Source organism: Oreochromis aureus, linkage group 16 (assembly GCF_013358895.1).
Source record: "Oreochromis aureus strain Israel breed Guangdong linkage group 16, ZZ_aureus, whole genome shotgun sequence".
In the NCBI taxonomy this organism is placed as follows: Eukaryota; Metazoa; Chordata; class Actinopteri; order Cichliformes; family Cichlidae; genus Oreochromis; species Oreochromis aureus.
The window spans coordinates 16,106,164-16,127,053 of NC_052957.1; the positions used below are offsets into that span (position 1 = coordinate 16,106,164).

The 20,890-nt window shown below is 40.2% G+C and overlaps 3 protein-coding genes across 4 annotated transcripts; 2 read left to right on the forward strand and 1 right to left on the reverse strand.

Moving 5' to 3' along the window:
- Positions 1–589: 589 nt before the first annotated feature.
- On the reverse strand, positions 590–4,374 carry ccdc173 (coiled-coil domain containing 173). Of its 2 annotated transcripts, none has more exons than XM_031743110.2 (9): positions 4,194–4,374; positions 3,614–3,810; positions 3,312–3,485; positions 3,021–3,226; positions 2,760–2,916; positions 2,549–2,688; positions 2,247–2,439; positions 1,945–2,109; positions 590–1,856 (listed from the first exon to the last, which is right to left on the reverse strand). In XM_031743110.2, exons 1-9 carry the CDS (start codon positions 4,240–4,242, stop codon positions 1,503–1,505), a joined length of 1,635 nt encoding a protein of 544 aa, XP_031598970.1. In that variant the 5' UTR covers positions 4,243–4,374; the 3' UTR covers positions 590–1,502. The 2 variants fall into 2 exon arrangements, with proteins under 2 accessions (XP_031598970.1, XP_039455682.1); XM_039599748.1 differs by having other exon boundaries at positions 3,614–3,813.
- Positions 4,375–7,147: 2,773 nt separating this feature from the next.
- phgdh (phosphoglycerate dehydrogenase) lies at positions 7,148–13,481 on the forward strand. Its single transcript, XM_031743224.2, has 12 exons — positions 7,148–7,401; positions 9,222–9,373; positions 9,461–9,526; positions 9,625–9,679; positions 9,868–9,966; positions 10,061–10,193; positions 10,285–10,433; positions 10,532–10,684; positions 11,536–11,674; positions 11,944–12,071; positions 12,166–12,388; positions 13,103–13,481. The coding sequence occupies exons 1-12, from the start codon at positions 7,264–7,266 to the stop codon at positions 13,255–13,257; spliced, it is 1,590 nt and encodes a 529-aa protein (XP_031599084.1). The 5' UTR covers positions 7,148–7,263; the 3' UTR covers positions 13,258–13,481.
- Positions 13,482–15,986: 2,505 nt separating this feature from the next.
- klhl23 (kelch-like family member 23) lies at positions 15,987–19,481 on the forward strand. Its single transcript, XM_031743109.2, has 4 exons — positions 15,987–16,239; positions 16,442–17,671; positions 18,640–18,792; positions 18,872–19,481. The coding sequence occupies exons 2-4, from the start codon at positions 16,447–16,449 to the stop codon at positions 19,180–19,182; spliced, it is 1,689 nt and encodes a 562-aa protein (XP_031598969.1). The 5' UTR covers positions 15,987–16,239; positions 16,442–16,446; the 3' UTR covers positions 19,183–19,481.
- The last annotated feature ends 1,409 nt before the right edge of the window (positions 19,482–20,890 follow it).

Below are 20,890 nucleotides of genomic sequence, written 5' to 3' on the forward strand. Positions count from 1 at the left end.
GATCTATTTTTGAACTTCAGCTCTACTTGTATTTTGTCAAGAACTAAAGGGGAGCAGTGGCTATCAGCCAGTAAATAAAATCATCAGAAGATCAAAATTAACCAATGAAAAAACAAAGAGAATATCTTAAACTTGGACAATGAGCAAAATTGTCTTTAAAGTTGAGGTTGGGCCACAAAAGATTTCTATATTTTGAAATAAGCCATGGCAGTCTCAACCTTGGTAATGATGGCTTTTTACCACTGGTCTCATTGTTTAGTGGATGTTTACCATGACTAAAACCTTCAAAACTTTACGGTTTATTAAATACAACATGGGCTCCCTGGACACAGGGAGAGTAAGCAGGCACAATCAGTATCAACATGTTTTTAGCATGTTTGAAAGCAGGTTCAAAAACCTCTGGGCAGATTAACTCTTGAGTTTTCAGTCCCAGAAAACCTGAGTATGTTCTCTCTGAGTTCAGCTCGTAGGCCATCATCAGTGGACCTCCGATACTAGGATTCACCATGGCAACAGATAAATAAAGACCAGAGCCACTATTTAAAATCCAGTGGACTAATACGAATCTTAGCGTGGTCCAGTGACATTTATATTAAAGAACTGGATGGGAGAAAAGAGCTTTGTCCACTTAGTCATAATCACAGACAGCTTCAAATATACAGTGCAGTTTACACTCATCATGATAATTTGGGGCTTTTATTGATTTCTTTGAACTGTTCTTTTTACAGGTTGAAATGATTGTGCAGCATACATCTTTAATAACTTTAAAAAAAACACAAACTGTTTGAATTTCATTTAGATTTCTCTAAACCACACAGGGTCAAAATTATACATACACCCCAGCTAATCTTTGCTTAAATGTCCCTTAGCAAGTTGCACCTCAAACAGACCTCAAGCTGCACCTCTACAAGCTGAAGTTCATTTAAAATGGTTGGTTTCCTGGCATAAATTTGTTTTTTTTAAGGATAGTTCACAAATTTTCAATAGGACTGCGGTCCAGACTTTCAGAAAGCTATGATCCTGGAATGTATTGGTCAATCCAATGAGTGCTGTCAAACAAATCCTTTCTATGTTGGCAAACAGAAACTTCCAGTTGTAATCAAACATGTTCACTAATGAGAAGTTAATAGGCCTGGCCTTGTGAAGTTAAAATACATAGAACCTTCAACAACACTTATTAAAAGATTTAAGTGATTGTATGTATATACTTGAATCTTCATTATATGAAGCTGGAGTCCTATGTTATTTTACATTTGATTTCCAAATCTGACCGGGACAAAATGCAGGTGACATTAGAGCGTTCGGGATGTGGATGTGAGACCTAGTGTGTCGGCTGGTTCAGGTGTAGGAGGGGTTTGAGAGTTTGTTCATGAAACCTGATAGCAAGCAGGTTAGGTTCACACAGCCTGATTCAGGAACAGTCTTTCCCTCATATCAGAGTTAACAAACTCACACTTACTGAACCTGCTTTCTGGAAGTGCACTCAAACTGGATGTAACCTATCACCATGTGAATCCAAGTCTTCTCTTGGCATCCTGAATATCTACAGCTTCGTGAAGCTTTTTGATGTTCTGGGTGGCCACTGAGACATATTTGGGCATCTGAGCTCCAGTGCGGTCCTGAACAAGGTAACTTGGCCTGACTCCACTAAAAACAGGACCGGACCCACCTCCGATCCCTTCCCTCGCAGCTTTACAAAGTGGAAACACGTTTCGCTGAGCCTCTGCTGCAGCGTTGATGATTTGCTGTGAATACTGCTGGAAGCGGTTTTCCTCTTCAGCGATGAGTTCTGCATTCTTCGCTTCAAACTCATGTTCCTGTTCTCTCAGCTGCTGAAGTCTGGCACTTTTTCCAGCCTGTATTTGCAAGGCAAAGGCAAAAGAGTTTCAGTGAAGAAGGTGCAAAGTTTCTGATCAAAACTTATTACGTTTTGGCCGACATTACCATTTGCACAGCATTGAAGTCTTGCACCTCTCTTTCTTCTTCTCTGATTTTCTTAACCTTTCGTTGCTGCTTCTCAGTAAATATTCTGTCAGCCTCTTTTTTGGCCTGCAGTGCTTCTTGGGCCTTCTTCCTCTCTATTTTGTCCTTCTCCTCCTTCTCTTGTCTCTGGTAAAACAGTTTGCGTTACAGACGTGATGAAATTTTGTGAGCAACAATATGGATTTCTCTACACAGAAAAGACACATTGGAGGATATATATATAGAGGAAACACACTGGATGTTTCATGCTCGGTTTGAGATACCATTAGCTCTCTGTGTACACTGATGGACTTCAACATCTCAGCTTTCTTCTCATCCTCCTCCAGTTGCTGCTGCGCCTGTTTCGCCTCCCTCTCTGCGACAGCCTTTGCGATCTTCTGCTCCTCGCTGACAGCTTGCTCCTGCTGTGTGACCGTCAGTCTGTTTATGATCCTTTCTCTACGTGTCTGGGCCTCTCTATAGAAGAAAATGCATACGAGTATCCATTATATTTAAGAAGATTTAGCACTGGAGATACTTTGATCCAGAGCTATTTATTGATATATACTGTTTTACTCAGTCTTACCTAAGCAGTTCTTTTTCTTTTTCTTTGCGTAACTTCATGATTTTTTGCTTAGTAGAGAGAAACATTTTCCTTTGCTCCTCTTCAGCCTCCTGTTTCTGAGCATCTGTGGCTCTTATGAGGTCTCTGTTGGTGATATGCTCCTGTAAAATGCATTAAATAAACTTAATGTCCAGTGAAATAAATACTAGATAAGATTCAAATAAGAGCCTACCTGGTGAGCTTGCATGAGGCTTCTTTTCTGATTTGCTTGTCTTTCTGCCTCCATCCTTCGCTCCAGCTGATGCAGCGCTTGGAGACGCTGGATTTCGTCTCCATCCTTCTTGCTCTCCAGCTTTTGTCGCTCTCTCAGCAGCTCATTTTCCTTTATTCTGAGGAAAAGTAATCATATAATTGTCATTGTCCTGCGGTTGTGGTGTTTTGGGGATTTTAAATTCTTAACACATACAGCTGGAGCCTGATTGTTAGGTCTTACTGGTTTCTTAGGTCTTCTGCAGCAACCTGTCTCACAAGCTTCCTCTGCAGTGCCTTCTCCTGCTCCTGTTTCAAGGCTTCATCCTCTCTAGTCTGTACCATATGCAGAAATGCTTTGTCCACATCTATACTGGCACTCTTTCTTCTTTGTTTAAGCTCAATCTGAGCATCTCTCTCCTTCAGCACCTCTGTCAGCAGGAGTGCACTCTGTGGAGGAAGTAGTAATCATTTGTTAGGTGAAATTGTGCAGTTTCATACTCAAGTGGCATAATAATGCATAAGCGAGACTAACATGTAGTCCTTTGACTCTGTCGGTTTGACAGTAGAGCTGAGTCTTGGCTTTTTCAATAATCTCCTTCCGCCTCTGCTCCTGGTATTTTGCTTCTTCTAAATCAGCCAGTCTCATTTGCTCCTCCTCAATTTCCTTTCGAATCTTCTTTTCCTGCAGCCTTTTCAGCCTTTGTCCCTGTGACAAGACATATGGATGCAGTGTGTTTTTGCCTTTATGTTCCAGCTCTTTTCAACCTAGCAAGTGCACATGACTTTAATAGTATAAATTTAATCTTAGGAAATATCTCTCAACATAGAACTTACATGGAGGGTATCAGGCCAAAGTTTCACCACCTCCTGTGACTGCAGGTGTAGGTTCTCTCGCTGTTTAGCTGCCTCTCTTATTCTCGTCTCTTCTTTATTAACCCCACTCAGTTCATCTTGAATCCTCAGCCATTCAGCCTTGCTTAAGACAGTAACATGTCGGAGGTCTGGTGGCTGCATAGCTCTAATGGCTTCATCTGCTGACACATTAATAAAGAAATTACCATTGGAGCATGTGCTACAGCAACCACTTATCACACCAAGGTTCCTACTAGGTCCCTATAAGATATTATACTCATATAGAGAAGAAACCACAACATCCCACTTGTCAAATAACTGACTTTCATAGCTGTACTTCTTGGTTGAAGTGAAGTGAAGCAGGATCTTGGAAAGACTTTAAAATCAAAAGCACTTATAGGCTAATAGCCTCGACAAACAAATAGCTTAAATAAATGAGCATTACATTCGGCTCCATCTAGAGTTTTTGGTTCAAATAATGGCTTAAAACGGCTCTTCTGGTAGCAAAGGTTAACTATATAACTAGACTGAATAAACTTTGAAATGTTTGTTTGGCTCTCACCGTTTTTACTAGCTCCTCTTCGACGGCCGTACAGAACCACCGCTGCCATTCCTATCGGATGGAGTGGTTACTATTATAGAAAATAATGCCAAATACAAAAAACAAAGTAAAGGTTTTATTTTATTTTATTATAGTTGTAAGCTGACGTTCGTCAGACTGTCCGCTCTACGTAGCCTGCGTTTGTTGCGTGGTATCCAGGCAATGACGGAACCAATCAGAATCATCCTCTGAATACTGATAGGCAGAGCCCTCGGAGGAACAGCGGGGCTCAGGAAGTGATTAGCCTGGAGTATGTGAACACAGAGAGAAAGCTCTGTTTTCTCAAATTAGTAGGCAATTACGGAAGCGTAGAGCTGCCACCCAGGCAAAAGAAAAATAGAAGTATATCACGTTATAACGTGAAAAGTTTATTGTTCTAACAAGATACTTTTCATGTTTGTACAATATACTTTTCACGTTTGAACAACATAATATCACGTTATTACAATATACATAATTATCACGTTCGTACAATATAATATTTATATTGTACGAACGTGATAATTATGCATATTGTAATAACGTGATATTATATTGTTCAAACGTCAAAAGTTTATTGTACAAACATGATAGTATATTGTACAAACATGAAAAGTATCTTGTTAGAACAATAAACTTTTCACGTTATAACGTGATATACTTCTATAACTTAATTTTTTCTAAGCACCACATTTGTACTTTTATTTTTTTCTTACAAACATAGACCAGAACGCTGAGAAGTATAATGTTTGGTTTATTAAAAATAACAAGCAGGTAAAGTTTTTCTCATTGCAGAGTCTTCAGGCTGAGTCCTCCTGTGATTCACGTGCTGGGAGTTAGTAGAACTGAGCCATAGTAAAACTGGTGCTTTTACTACTCTGATGTGTCAAAAATTTGCCCACTGATAAAGCTTGTAGTTATGAAAAAAATGTTAAAAGAGTAACTGAAAGTAATGGTCTATGAAATCCATTGTAAAATCTGGTCCTTTAGGCATTTGCAGCTGTGTGACCATGACAGATGTGCTAAATTTACTGAGCCAGCAGTGGAACATGGCCTGTCATGTGCTGCCTAATGAGTCAGGTGATGAACAGTGTCTGTTGAATTAAGACTCACCTGACCTAACTTACTGTTAAATGGGGACAGTTATGGACCAATTTGATCTTTAGGTGATCACATCTCTCAGATCCTTTACTTTGCTACTTATGTTTAAGCTGTTATAGTTTAAACTCAGTTATTTGATAGAGTTTTGAAGGTTATTCTGAACTGTGTTTCATGCAAGGCTATGCTGGTAAACTCTGAGAAACAAAATATGGATCTAGAAATAAGCATAATCAATACCTCATGATTAGAATTTGTTTTCATTTTGTACCAGAGTTTCACTGAACGTCGGAGATAAGAATAATATTTTTTTTCTAACTTGTACAGCGCACAATTCATATATTATACCTGGTATAACTAAAAACTATGCATCGTTTAGAGTCTCGAAGTAGGGACTGGTGTATGGATAAGCTACACTGAGTAACCTTAATATCATCTAATAGTTGCTATACTGCCTGTATTACATTTAATAAGTCATTGTTGCTCTGTTGAACTTACAATATTTTACCTTGCTATATATATAAAACTATCCCATCATATAAAATAAAACCTAGCAATCAGTTAAAGAAAATCTAAAGTTGACAAATAAAAGTATGTACAAAATAAAACACCCTATCCAAATGAAATCCAAGTAAATAGACATTTTTAAATGAGGATTTTATTTATCGAGGGAAAAAGGTTTACAAGCCTGGCCCTATATGAAAAGGCATAATGAATTAACTGTGATAAACCATTGATTTTGGAAAGTTAAGCTTCATTAGCTAATACTAAGCCATATTGCTGCCAGACTTGTTGAATCCAGAAATCACTTAAATAGAACCTGTCTGACAATGTGAAGAAGGCTAAAAGCTCTCAAGATCTAAAGAAACAGCAGTTTTTCCTCCAAAATCTAAAGAAACAACAAAGCGCTTTACACTACATTCAGTCATCCACCCATTCACACACACATTCACACACTGGTGATGGTAAGCTACATTGTAGCCACAGCTGCCCTGGGGCGCACAGACAGAGGCGAGGCTGCCGGACACTGGCGCCACCGGGCCCTCTGACCACCATAAAACTAATGCAGCATTTCATTTAAAAACAAAACATCACGTCAGCATGGTGGTGGTAGTGTGATAGCCTGTGGCGGCTTTGCTGTATTTAATGGAACCACGAATTCTGCTGCGAATTTTGCCACATGGTTATATCCAGCAGGACAGTGATATAAAGCACACCAGCAAGTCCACCACTGAATGTCCCCCAAAAAATAAAAGGAAGGTTTTGAAATGGCAAAATCAAAATCCGGACTCAAATCTGTGATTGAGATGCTTTGACTTGACCTTAAACTGGCTATTCACACCAAACGTCTCCCACTGTGGCTCAGTTAAAGCATTTCTGCAAAGAAGAGTGGGCCAAAATTCCTCCATGTGAAATGTGAAAGACTCATTGCCAGTTATCACAAAAGCTTTATTGCAGTTCTTGCTGCCAGGAGTGGCACAAGTAGATATCAGCTTTAGGAATAGCTTTTTTCACTTAATAATTTGAATTGTGGTTTAAAAAATGCTTTCTGTATTTACATGTATATGTGACAAATATGCAAAATTATAAATAACGCTGATCCAGTTTAACAGGAGGCTGTTGCTAACCTTGAACCAGCACTACGTGTATTCTTTCTAACGAAAAGCCAGTATTAGCCTCAGATTAGAGTACTTCTGCACTTTTATTTTGAATGCAGGCCATTTCCAGGATTTCCAGTATGCATTGTTAGGATTTGACTTGAGAGGTGCAGGAGAGGCGGATCCACGTAGAAAGGGGGCGTCTTAAATCCGAGACAACCATTCAAAACCGGCAGAAGGGAAAAAAAAAAAAAAAAAAAAAAAAACTCCCCGATCCATCCATCCATCTCTTCTCCCAGATCACTCAGCACCCACCGGTGGCCCACCAGCGAGCGACCCGCAGAGAAAATACCAAGATGGCCCCGATCTCCATCAAAACCGTGCTGATCAGTGAAAGTGTCGACCCTCGCTGCAAGGCTATTCTGGAGGAAAATGGCATCCGAGTCACGGAGAAGCAGAACATGACTAAGGATGAATTAATCGTGGAGATAAAGGTAGTAATGGCACTCTGCGTTATATTGCGTAATTTCTTCACATGCACCCGCTGTCGGGGTTTTTTCTTCCTACCAAGCAGCTTTCTATAAAGTTTAGTCTAAAGGCGCTTTCGCTCTAATCGGTGCGCATATGCCGCTGCACGCCTAAAAAAGTTTTTGCGGACTAGCAGCTGGCATTTTTTATTCCGTAACACAATTCAACCTGACACGTGTAATTAAATGATCCCGACAGCCAGTTAAAAACTGATTTATTCGGTTAGTACCGCCCATTGTGAAGCTGATGCAACTCATTCGTGGTGTTGTGACTATTGCCGCACAGTCCGACCTCCTATCTGCTGCAAGTGCATCGGGCGGCCATTGATTCCGCTTCTACCCCCAACCCAAACTATTCCATTAATCCCACATTTTCTCCACAGTGCCAATGTGTGTATGTCTGAGAATATTTGAACAAATTCGATTTGTCAGATTAGAAATGATGAGCTGTTCTCATACAAGCTGAATGGATTGCACAGGGCTGGCTCTAAAACTTCTGGTGCCCTAAATGACATGAGGCCCCTGCAGGGGTGTCTTAACATTATTGTACACCCTGGGGCTGTGGGCCTTTTGGAGCCCCCACAGTCCAAAGTGTATTTATTTTTAAAAATTTATTTTTCTCAATAAACATTTCAATGTTGAATGACTATTGGATGGCTGTATTTTCTCAGCATCTAGTCTTAAATTGAAAAAAAAAAAAAAAAAGCTCTGAAATGAAAATGGGCTGGCTGTATTGCTTAAATAATGCCTGTACATCCTTGTTGGGCTAGCAAGAAAAAGCTTCTGTTCAAGAATTGTTTAATTATTTATTATACTTTTGTTCTATAGAATAAAATAAGTAAAGAATATATACCACAAGGGCAACTCAAAGTGTTCATCTCTCACACTGAGCTAACTGATCTAATAACTGGCTGCAGTACAGGCTAATAAATCACCATGCAACAAATGGGATAGAATTTACATGAAGATCAACATAAGTGGCTTAAAAGTGTTCTTTCTAGTTAATAAGAATGACATCTGGTAATAGTAGTGTGTGTACACGAAGCAGATGTTGTTTGGCACTCTGCTGACAACTATTTAGCAACGTTATCAGTTATCAGTCAGATGTCATTTTGCAGCCTGATCAGTTTTGACTGTTGCAGTTTCAACCATTTTTAAAAAAAAAAATTTCTTTAAGATCTTTGTTTTTTGTTTTTTGTTTTGTTTTTAGCTTTTTAGTCTGTATTTAGACAGGAAAGTGGAAAGAAGATAGGGAAATCGGGGAGCAGGGGAAAGACACACAGTGAATGGTCTTGGGGCAGATTCAAACCCAGAACTCGGCACCTGAAACAACACAACACAGCCTTCTCCAAGCTTTGACCAACAAAGTCTGTGTCATGTCATGACATGTCATGGCACATGACATGACACAGACAGAGAGATAAAATCACATTTTATTGTGGAAAAAAGTTATTTGCATGGTTAACAGGTGTCCCCCTGGCAATGGGAAACTATAGAAGTCCATGTTACATTGTAACAGGGGAAAAAAACCACTATAACCTGTCTTGTAACACTTCTGGTTGGACAGAGGTAAATCATTTGGCATAAAACAGGCCAAAGATCAGTGTTAGAAATGAGGAATTAATGAGAATTATTTATTTCGTATATCATATCCTGGCATAGGATTTTTGACTGGTTCACAGTTTTTATGCTGCTCAAAATAACTGACACCCATTGACTCTGTGTGAACTATTGGGTGGATTTAAAACAGAAAATGAACAACAGCTCTGCTTTTTTCTGAATCTCAGGACTATGATGGCCTCGTGGTTAGATCTGCAACCAAGGTAACAGCTGATGTTATCAATGCTGCTAATAATCTCAAAATTATTGGAAGAGCTGGGACCGGTGTGGACAACGTAGATGTTCCTGCCGCCACCAAAAAGGGCATTATTGTCATGAAGTAAGTCTCCACTTTAAATGCAGATTTGGTTCACTGTGCAGTTCCAGTATACCATTAACTTTACTTTATAACTGTGTTTTTCTGCAGCACGCCGAGTGGCAACACGATCAGTGCTGCTGAGCTGACATGTGCTCTGCTCATGAGCCTCTCAAGGCAAGACGAGTCATGTCATTTCTGAACAATTGCCGAGAAGCTCTGTGGTTCTAATTGAAGTGCAGTAATATTCCATTATTACGTTGATCTCTTTTCAGAAATGTGCCACAAGCAGCGATGTCAATGAAGCAAGGGAAATGGGATCGCAAGAAGGTAAAAGCATTTTCGCTTGCTCTCCAGTGTGCTGTTTGAACGGCTGTTTGCACTGGGAGCATCAAGCCATTACTGTTGCATGGTTGGCTCCATTGTCCACTCAGTTGTGAATAATCAGATGGGACACTTGGATCTGTGTACATTCAGAGTTTTGGAGGTGGGTCATTGTTTTGCTTCCGATTTTTCAGTTCATGGGCGCAGAGCTGTACGGCAAAGTGCTCGGAATAGTCGGACTTGGAAGAATAGGAAAGGAGGTCGCCTCGAGGATGCAGTCATTTGGCATGAAGGTCAGCACACGATTGCACAATATCTGCTCACAGTTACTGTGATATTTAAAATAAACAGGCATAAAAAGATGACAGGTGGTTTTCTCCTTAACAGACTATTGGCTATGATCCAATCACTCCTCCAGAGGTGTCAGCCAGCTGGGGGGTGGAACAGATGTCTCTGGAGCAGCTCTGGCCCCAGTGTGATTACATCACTGTCCACACTCCCCTGTTGCCCTCTACTGTTGGTGAGCTAAACACCAATCATATGTCGGTCGATTATAACGGTGGTGCAAAGGCCATCAGCAAGATGTGGAATTTCTTATTGATGTGCCCAAGGTCTCCTTAACGATGAAAGCTTTGCCAAGTGCAAGAAAGGCGTGAAGGTCGTGAACTGTGCAAGAGGGGGCATCATCGATGAGGAGGCTCTGCTCAGAGCCTTGGAGTCTGGACAGTGTGGAGGAGCAGGCCTTGACGTCTTTGTGGAGGTTTTTCTTTTTGTCAAATTGCTTGCTTGATTTTTTTTTATTAATTAAAGAGATGTTGTTGCTTAAATTTCACATTGTCTTTATGTTTTTGGCTACAGGAGCCACCTAAGAACCACTCACTGGTGGAGCATCCCAACGTCATCAGCTGCCCTCACCTAGGAGCCAGTACGAAGGAGGCTCAGGCTCGCTGTGGGGAGGACATTGCCCTGCAGATCGTGGACATGGTGAAGGGAAAGAACCTGGTTGGAGCAGTAAGTCCTACATGCTCTTCTTAATACTGTTTTTAAAAAATAACTCCTCAGACCAGAGTTATAAATTTGCTAAAGGGCTACTGAAGTGATTGTTTGGCGGATTTGTGTAAAATGAATCGCTAAAGAAGCCTAAATATTCTCAAGCTTCCAAAGCATCACTATCAACAAATCAGACTTCATACCCACAGTTATCTGTACAGGAAGTAGTGGACTGTTTTACAGACTGTCCTGCAGCAGGTGAGAAGAAAACAGGAACCTAATGGATATCACAGCAGTGGTTATTAGCTTTCTTTGTTAAGCCAGGCTTTCTGCTTCGGGTTCTGTCCACATTTGCCATAGAGGGGGAATTTGATGCATCATTTCACTTTTCATCTGCACAAAATGGACAGAATAAGTCAAGTATTATCAGATAAGCAGATGATTATAAAGCTGTGAAGAATATAAAAAATAAAAATGCAGCACTGTTTCTGAAAATAAGACAAGCGAGCAATGCTCGCAGAAAACCGTCAGTCTCAGGAATTTGTGAGTTAAATTTTTCTTTATTTCTTTTACTCCATGTGCCCTCAGTGCTGCAGTTTATCTTGAATATGACAGCTGCATGTTGGACATCTGGAGCTTTAAAACTGATATATTTTATTGTTTGTTTTGTACAAAAAACATAAAGCAAACAGTGGTGATACATACAAAGAAACGACTGAGCAGGAAACAGTATCAGCTGATAATCCAGTTTAATCACATTTGGAGGGTATTGGTAAAAAAAAAAAAAAACCCCTAAAATAAGTAATAACCTTTTTTTAAAAAAAAAAAAAGAATGATTTTGTAACAGATTTTAAACTGTTCTCCTTGTGCAGGTAAATGCTCAGGTCTTGGCTAGCACATTCTCCCAGGAGTCGCAGCAACTGATTAAACTCGGAGAAGCCGTTGGATCTGTTCTTCAGTCTTTCAGCGCGTCTAAGAAACCATTCAGTCATGTTCAAATCACTACTCAAGGTAACATTTCTGGTTTAACCAGTTTCCTGTAACCAAGCAACCTCAAGGAGAGTTCATCTCATAGGAAGGAAAAATATTAGGAAGCAGTTTTTCCTCCCTCTGCTGGTGTCACAGTGAAATTGTCAAATCAGTCATGTGGGTTTATAAGCTATTATAGGAAAATCATTTCTGTGTAGTTTCTTTTGTCTTTTTTTTTTTTCTAAAACAGTTTTACTTTAAAATATTTTGCCTGTAATTAAAAGCTTTTTGCACTCTGCTCTACAAACCAGGGGATTGCATGAAGTCCTCCACTGGTTACATGACTTCAGCTGTGCTGGTGGGTTTACTCAATCATGAATCAGGATGTTGCCCGAACCTCATCAACGCGCTGAGCTTAGCTAAGGAAACTGGAATCACGGTACACCGTCAATTTATTCAGGCAAATACAAGATGAGAAAAACAAGTGGAATATATGTCAAATAAATCTTTTTCATTTATCTCAACTTCTTCAGGTTAACCAGGCCCACTGTGCATCTGCCGGGGCCGCTGAAGGCGTGTGTAAGGTGGAGATTGCGGCCAATGGCTGCAGCTATAAAGCCAGCGGTTCAGTTCAAGGTGGAGTGCCTGTCCTCCTGGAGCTGTGCAACAGCGTGTTCAGACAGCCCATCTCTCTCACTGGAAATCTGCTCTTCTTTAAGGCCCCTGCGAATCCTCAACTCCTGTCCTCACTGGCTGGTAAGAAAATGTACACATCAAAACTATAATCTGTGATTATAAAAGATTTCACTGTACACAAATGGCCTCCACAGTCATCACATCTCATTGCAGTAGAGCAGCTTTGGGACATGGTGGACGCATAGATGTGCTGCCAACAAATCTGTAGCGACTGTGCAATTCTATCATATCAATATGGGTTTGTTTCAGCACTTGTTTGAATCCATGCAACAAAGTATTAAGAGAGAGAAAAAGCAGGTCCAAACCAGTAGTGCAATAGAGTCGCCACCTACTGGACATTAGAAAGAATGCACAAACAGTCCCTCATCGTATATTCAAATGTATATTCAACATTCACAATCAGTAACTGAGTTTCTTTTCAGTCTTTTACAAATTAATTTAATTTAACTTCCTTTAGTTCCATCAGTTTTGGAGGCTAAGGCAGTAACCTTCAACACAATGTAAAGAGTTAGAATTGTTTCTCACTTCAGAACAATTAAATGGAAAGTTTAGGTTGGTGGTAGATAGTTTGCATGTCTGTTAAACTGTCTCTCTGAAAACAAAGCATGCATTCTTGTTGTTTTTCCTCAACTGCTTCTTTACGCACATTTGTTTTTGAGTTTGAATTTAGATGAAAGCTGGCCCTGAGTTATGAGAACTAAATTGTAACCTTCACCAGTGTTTCTTTTCTTTCCATTCACACCTATTTTCTCTCTTCAATTGTTCTTTGTTTAGGAGTGTTGGCCACAGAGGGAGTGGAGATTGAGTCTTTCAGTGCTCCTGCAGACCGCTCTGGGGATCTGTGGTATTGTGTGGGGGTGTCCTCTCTCTTGAGAGATCTCAGTGCCTTGAACTCCGTGGTGAAGGATGCAGCGCAGCTCGGCTTTTAAATGACAGCGCAAAGCACTTCCAGAGGCACTGAATAGCATTCAGGATGTGAGATCTGTAACATTTTCAGGAGCGTCTAATATAAATGATCCGGTCTTTGTGTTTACAGCTAACAACTTGTTCAGAAGTTGCAGTTTAAAACCTGCATTTTATAACATTCCAGTGTTTAGATGTTTTTATTAACTTGTAGAAGTAGAAATTAAATAAAAATGTTCGTTGTACGCTGCTCAGTCTGTTGTTTGATCCTTTTAAAGAAGACTTTCTAATTTGAACGCATTATATTTTTATATTTTAAAAATACTTCACTACACAGCTCGAGTTCAGTACAACAGCCCTTCAATAATTCCTCTATTAAAATGTTAAATGTGTGATTTGTGTCAGTTCTATGGGTTTTTTTGCCCCACTGTTATTAATATTTGGTAAGATAGCACAACACATCCCAGAGCTAGTGGAAGAAAGCTGCTTTGTAGGTTGTATAAGCAAGCAACAACACAACTTTTTTTCACATGTAAATCTGTTTCTGTGGCATCATGGAAATCTCACTCACTTTAGATCATCTCATCTCACTACTTTCCACTTCTCAATAAGAATACATTTCAGCTCAGTGTCTGAAAACAGAGCAGCCAGAAACAGGCATTCACTTATATTTTCTGTAGACCTTCAGAAAATATAAGTCCTACCACATGCAGTGCATATGCTCAGTTCTCTGAATCCTTAAGCAAAGACATATTTTACTCCATCCTCCTAGAAAACAACAGTGGGTGCCACAGTAGTGTATTTTTCAACAATAAAAAAATAGATTAAATAATGGAATCTGTGGAATCATTGCATGAAAAACTTAATTCAATCTGTGTCCGCTGCCTAATCAGTCATGCAGTTAGTCCAGCCTACACAGTCTGTTTCATCCACAGCAAAGCGCTATGGCTTGTGGTAAATGTCAGACACAACAGGCATTCTTCTGCATCCATATATTGGATGATGGATTTGAAACAAGCATTTCACATTTGGATTGTTCACTCTTTAACGACCTGTTGTCGCTGATTTTCAATACAGTTTTTGTGTAATTTTGCATACCTCAGCCTTTTCTTCCTCATTTCCCTTCCTTAAGAACGACTTCTTGACAGCCACCTTGAGGCAATTTCTAATGTCACCAGTAGATGGATAAACTTTGCTGTTTTTTTCCCCTTCTTTCTTAAGAACATGACTTTTAGATACTGTTCATCTGCTGAACACAGGGTTTGTTTTTTTAGGCCTGTAACCTTTTGTTTGTCCTTTGCTTGTCCAGTTTCTTAATTTTTTTATTAAGGTCACAGTGAATGGCATGCTGAGATATGCCATGGTTTTTTTTTAAATTTTGTCTAATACCTCTTTAGAAATCATGCTGTTGTTGCAATGCCTGTCAAACTGTGATGGAATTTTTCATAGATTCAACTAAAGGAACAAATTAGGTGTTTGTACGATAAAGTGGCTAAAGATACAATTTATAATTGGCTCTTTGCTAAGTTGTCTGCTATGTGTAGACACAACACTGGTTCATCCCTTGATTAAGGTGCCTTTTTATGCTTGAATGATTCATATATCAATGTTAAAGTGCTTAACAAAACAACATAAAATAAATCCCTTTGAAAATGGTGAGTTACAAGAGCTGGACTGAAAATATGTGAAAAAGCAGCCAATGTGCAAAGGACCTTCAGGAAGCCCAGAGAGCTATCCCCTAAGACCACTTGAAACAAAATTACAAGTCTGGCTCATTGGAAGCAAACTATAAAGAAGTTAGCTCAAGTTTTTTTGCACTTTAATATAAAATTAAACAATTTCACCCGTTCACACAGACTTACTACTGTGTTACATAAAGCCGGTTATGATGTTGTAACAAAAGACAAAGTTCGATTCATTTTCAAAGTTTGATTAGATATTTTACCTCAGTTGGCTTTTTTATCAGCATCATTTGTTTGATTTATAAGTTAAACGTTTAGAAAATACTGAGTGGGACCGTCGCAGTGCTCATTTTAACAACAGTTAAACGATAGAATAAATTCATGAATAAAATCAAGCATTGGACTAAAACGAAAAGAAACAGCATGTCTCGGGGAAGGTAGCTTTTTTATGAAGATTTATGCAAAACAGTTGCCAGTCAAATCTCTCTCACTTGGCCATTAAGTTATGCATTGAGTCCAGTCTGCACCGCTTTCCCCTTTAATTCAGCATTAAGCGTTAAACTCTCAGGTAACAGCATACACAGCATACACAGCCCTCCATTCTGTTGCTTTGTAAACCCAGGCGGCTTATTGTGCGGCACAAAAAAGCAATCTCTCTTTTAAAAAAAAGTTTTTACAAAGGCTCTGTTATTACATTAGTTCTTATGCAGTAATATTGTTTCATTATATATGATTTGCTGAGATTAACACATATTTCGTCTCCGTCTCTGCAGCCCTGTGCTGTTAATCCTCGTTAGGATTAGCTAAAGCCTTTACCGCACTGGAATTGGGTTCAGAATACCATGGCAACGCCAAGAATGGTGAACACATGAATGGACCAGTGCATATGACTTCTTCTTCGTCGTCGTCTTCCCGTTCTTCTTCTTGTGCCCTAGTAAAAAGCGACGCTCATTTGTATACTATTTGTATTCTGTTTGCGCCTGCTGGGTGCACAGAAAATGTGCCGTCCGTGAGCGCGTCACGAGACTGTGGATGGATGGAGGTTATATTTAGACTCTGAGAGAAAACGGTGGGGTTGGGTGATTCCTCTGAAGGAGTTTTGTCAAGGACCCGCTGTTTGAGACTACAGAGCAGAGGAGAGGAGAAGAGAGGAGGAGGAGGGGGTTATGGACGCTGCGCACAAATACCAAAATAGGATCGAGCTGCCTGCCTGCGACTGTCCTGCGTGAGCTAAATTGAGGCTCATGTGTGGTGAAGACGGGAGAGCTTGAGGACAGTGGAAGGAGAGAGAGAGAAAAAAAAGCTCGAGTCATTCATGGAAATAGGGTGAGTGGTAATCAAGCAGTGTGCCTGCTTGGATACATGGATTAAAGCGTAAATGCGGAGACTCTTCTATGACCAGTCACACTGCAATTAATTATAAATGGGAATGTGACGCCTCGGTATTGCTTTGATGTTTGCCAGCCCACTATGTGTGTGTGTGTTTGGCTTACATTAGACACATACTTTCTCCATCTCTCTTTTCTAGATATCATGTCACATAAACAAGCCGAAATCTACACATATGACTTCTGTGATGGTGACCATCCGGCAGAGCTCCTGGATGCGCTCAGGCACTTCTACATTAGCGGGCTGTTTACCGATGTCGCTCTGCAGTGTGGCGAGTCCGGACAGGTGTTTCACTGCCACAAGGCGCTGCTGTCAGCCCGCAGCTCCTATTTCAAAGTCATGTTCACAGCTGACATGAAGGAGAGATCAAACAGCGTCATCAAACTGAGCGGCATAGACTACGGGGTGCTGGGTGCTCTGGTGGACTATGTGTACACTGCTCAGGTGTGCATCACTGAGAGCAACGTGCAGAGCCTGCTAGAGGCTGCAGATCTGCTGCAGTTCGTTTCTGTGAAGCAAGCATGTGAGGAGTTTCTCATTCGCCTCCTGGATGTGGACAACTGCCTGGGCATGCACGCTTTCGCTGAGCTGCACCTGTGCCCTGGGCTGGAAAGGGAGGCACGCAGAGTGATGCTGAGCAGGTTCCCGGAGCTCATTCAGCAAGAGGAGTTTCTAGATCTGCACCCTGAGAAGATGAGAGAAGTCTTGGCTGTACAGAGCCTCACTGTGCAGAAAGATGAAGTGTTGATAGATGCTGTCGCCACATGGGCAAACCATGACTTAGATAATCGCATACACCACGTTTCAATTATGCTACACTCCATCCATCTGGATCTGGATGAGATTTACTTTAAGACCACGTTAGACGTGTATAGACAATACTTAAAGAAGAATGATGGGAAATTGAAATCTATAATCATCCAGGCTTTAAGGTCAAATGGAAAAGAGATACCTGCGGCTAGAAAAATGTCTGCCAACATGTATATCATTGGAGGGTACTATTGGCACCCTCTTTGTGAAGTCCACATCTGGGATCCTGTCAGCAACACATGGGTGCAAGGAAAGGACATGCCCAACCATGCAAGAGAGAGCTACAGCGTCAGTTTACTTGGTGCAAATATCTATGTGACAGGTGGCTACAAGACAAACACTGTTGAGGCCCTGGACACTGTTTCAATTTATAACTGTGACTGTGATGAATGGACCGAGGCCTGCCCCATGATTACAGCCAGGTACTACCATTGCTCTGTGGCGTTGCACGGCTGCATCTATGCCATTGGAGGCTACCGGGGAGGAGCTCCCGAACGAGACACCGAATTTTATGATCCTTTAAAAAAGAAATGGTTCCCTGTGGCCAAAATGATCCAAGGTATGCTGAAATATTAGGATTGTTTTATCTCCAGGGCTGAAATGATGAGCAGGATATGAATAAATGAAGGCAGAGAAAGCAGTTTCACCACAAGGTCCATTTAGTGGAGTTTTATGAGTTCTTTATGGGCTTCTTACTCATATAGGATGAAAAGCTGTGGTTTAAAACACATGGTCATAATACCATCTGCTGATGAAGATCATGTGACTGAAAGCTCCTGAGCAGCTCATACATGGGACTTGTTGTTTCTACGTTCAAGAATGAGCATTAGAATCAAATGTCATTATATGTTTTTTTTAAACTGTATCATTAACAATCATTTGTGTGACTCTTACCATTTACGGTAGCAGCTATTTATTATATGTTCTGCACAGAACAACAAGCCGACAGAGTTCACATTAAGAATTGTATCCACCACCCAAAGAGAGTGAGCAGGCAGCTAACATTACAGCTCAGCAGAAGGAGACATCATTAATGTTTAGATAGTGTCACACTGTTGAAAACTCATGCTTTTCAGCATGGTTAGATGAACTGTGGGGGTATAGCTTAGCAAATAATAGAGTAGTTCATAACTGAAACTGCTTGAAACAAGGTTTGCAGATTTTTGAATGACTAGGCCACAGCTCCTGCGAAAGCTGCTGAGTTTTTCCAAACAGTGCTTTGATAACCAGATGTCAAGTGCCATTTATTTCCATTTTATTAAAGAAAAACCAGAATCTGATAGAGCTGATATCTGCTAATCTGAACAACTCACATCAAAATGATCCAGATGGATAAATGGCACTACAGGCCAGAGGAAAAACATATAATTTTGATTTTGCGTGAACTGTCCCTTTGAACTGTGCATATATATATATGTAACTTTGAATGAATGAAGTGATAAAACGAATACTTAAGGTATCATCATTTTTACGTGATAGACAGTTTGGACTGTTCATGGATGCTTATGATCTCTGCTTTCTTTGAAGGTGTAGGAAATGCTACTGCGTGTGTAATGGGAGATAAAATCTATGTAACCGGAGGTCATTATGGCTACAGAGGAAGCTGCACCTATGAAAAAACACAGGTGTACAGACCAGATGTCAACGAGTGGAGCATCATTACAATAAGTCCCCATCCAGGTATGCGTGCTAAAGAAGACCAAACAGAAGCATGAGTATATTAAATGCTGTTTTCTAAAGTGAACTCCTCTCATTTCAGAGTACGGGCTGTGTTCTGTGTCTCTCAACAACAAGCTGTATGTGGTGGGCGGACAGACGACGATTGCCGACTGCTACGACACAGAGAGAGACGAGTGGAGACCGATATCGGTGATGAAGGAGAGGAGGATGGAGTGTGGGGCTGTGGTAATAAATGGTTGTATTTACGTATCAGGTGGATACTCGTACTCCAAAGGGACTTACCTTCAAAGCATTGAGAAATATAACCCTGAGCTGGATTCGTGGGAGATAGTGGGGACTCTCCCCAGCCCGACCAGGTCACATGGCTGTGTTTGTGTTTATGGTGTTTAGTGACACAAATTTTTGTTTACTGATTATTTTGTGCCAAATGGATCTAACAGTGACTTCACTGAAGAGAGCTAATATTCCACACTTCATATTTATCTCACAGCATGTCAGCCTGCACCAGATCCTTTAGGAAGCTATTTGCCAAACTGTGAATATAGTGATGAATACCAGCTTTTCATACAAAACTCAGGGGCCTCATGTTGAATGTTTTTTGTTTGTTTGATTGTTTGTTTAAAATAGACCGAAAAGAAATGCAAAAAAAGAGAAGATGACATTTTATAATCTAATAAGTATTATTTAAAAATCACACTACATATAGACTTTTATTAGTAGAAGTGTACCAGGTTGTACCTTGGTTAAATAAAGTACTAAAATGCTAATGGAGTTCTGTTTGAGTTCAGTGAATTTTATGGACTTAAGAAATTTATTTGGCACTTCATTCGTTATATCTGTTAAACTGTTTGTTAACACAAATATTTAATCAACCAGTCACATAGCAGCAACTCATTGCATTTAAGCACGTAAACATGTTCAAGATGATCCTGTGAAGTTCAAACTGAATGGGGATGAAAGGTGATTTAAGTGACTTTGAATGTGGCATGGTTGTTGGCATTTCACAACCTGCTAATCTACTGAGTTTTTCCCAGATAGCTATCTCTAAGGTTTACAGAGAGAAGATGTCCAGTGAGTGGCAGATCGCGAGCTGATCCAAGACAGAATGACCAGACTGCTTTGAGCTGACAGGAAGGCAACAGTAACTCAAATAACCACTTAAAGCAGATGGGCTGATTTGGCAGCAGAAGACCAGACTGGGTGCCACCCCTGTCAGCTAAGAACAGAAAACAGGCTACAGTACAAACAGACTCACCAAAATTTGAACAATATAAGATTGAAAAATGCTGCTTAGTCTGATGAGTCTTGATTTCTGCTGCAACATTTGGATGAAAGGAATTTGGCAAAAACAACATGAAAGCATGGCTCCATCCTGCCTTGTAACAAAGGTTCAGGATTGTGGTCTTACAGTATGGGGAATATTTTTTTGGCACACTTTCAACTTCTTAGTAGCAACTGAACATTGTTTAATCACCACAGCCTTCCTGAGTATTGTTGCTGACCATGTCCATCCCTTTATGACCACAGTGTACCCATCTTCTGATGGCTGCTTCCGGCAGGATAACACTCCATGTCACAAAGCTGAAATCATCTCAAACTGGTTTCCTGAAAATGACAGTGAGCTCACTGTATTCAAATGGGCCGCCACAGTCACTATATCTCAATCCAAAAGAGCACCTTTGGGATTATGGTGGAAGAGAATTCTCATCATGGGTGTTCAGCTGACAAATCTGCAGCAGCTGTGTGGTGCTATCATTCCAGCATGGACCAAAATCTCCGTGGAATGTCAACAGCACCTTAGTGAATCTGTGACACAAACTAACATGGGGTACAACACTGTACCTAACCTGTGCCTAATAAAGTGGCTGGCAAGTGTATATAACAGATACATAAATATTATACATAAAAATGAAAATAAATAAATAATAAACACACAACACAAAGACTTTGCAGCTGACCAAACACACACATCCGCACATGTACAATAACACTAATTGTAATTATTTTTCTGACAACATAGTATTTTATTCTATTTTTTTTTTATCTCATCCTATTCCATTGTTTTTCTTAATTTTTGTTGCTGTAACTTTGCACTGTC

Bases quoted from the DNA above. Each gene is read 5' to 3' on its own strand.
- ccdc173 (XM_039599748.1), bottom strand. From the start codon at position 4,242: ATGGCAGCGGTGGTTCTGTACGGCCGTCGAAGAGGAGCTAGTAAAAAC. The intron at 2,917-3,020 runs GTAAGACCTAAC...ACTTTTCCTCAG, and splicing joins GCAGAAGACCTAAGAAACCA to AATAAAGGAAAATGAGCTGC. The intron at 1,857-1,944 runs GTAATGTCGGCC...TTGCAAATACAG, and splicing joins ACTTCAATGCTGTGCAAATG to GCTGGAAAAAGTGCCAGACT.
- phgdh (XM_031743224.2), top strand. From the start codon at position 7,264: ATGGCCCCGATCTCCATCAAAACCGTGCTGATCAGTGAAAGTGTCGAC. The intron at 7,402-9,221 runs GTAGTAATGGCA...TCTGAATCTCAG, and splicing joins AATTAATCGTGGAGATAAAG to GACTATGATGGCCTCGTGGT. The intron at 9,374-9,460 runs GTAAGTCTCCAC...GTTTTTCTGCAG, and splicing joins AAGGGCATTATTGTCATGAA to CACGCCGAGTGGCAACACGA.
- klhl23 (XM_031743109.2), top strand. From the start codon at position 16,447: ATGTCACATAAACAAGCCGAAATCTACACATATGACTTCTGTGATGGT. The intron at 17,672-18,639 runs GTATGCTGAAAT...CTTTCTTTGAAG, and splicing joins TGTGGCCAAAATGATCCAAG to GTGTAGGAAATGCTACTGCG. The intron at 18,793-18,871 runs GTATGCGTGCTA...CTCTCATTTCAG, and splicing joins TACAATAAGTCCCCATCCAG to AGTACGGGCTGTGTTCTGTG.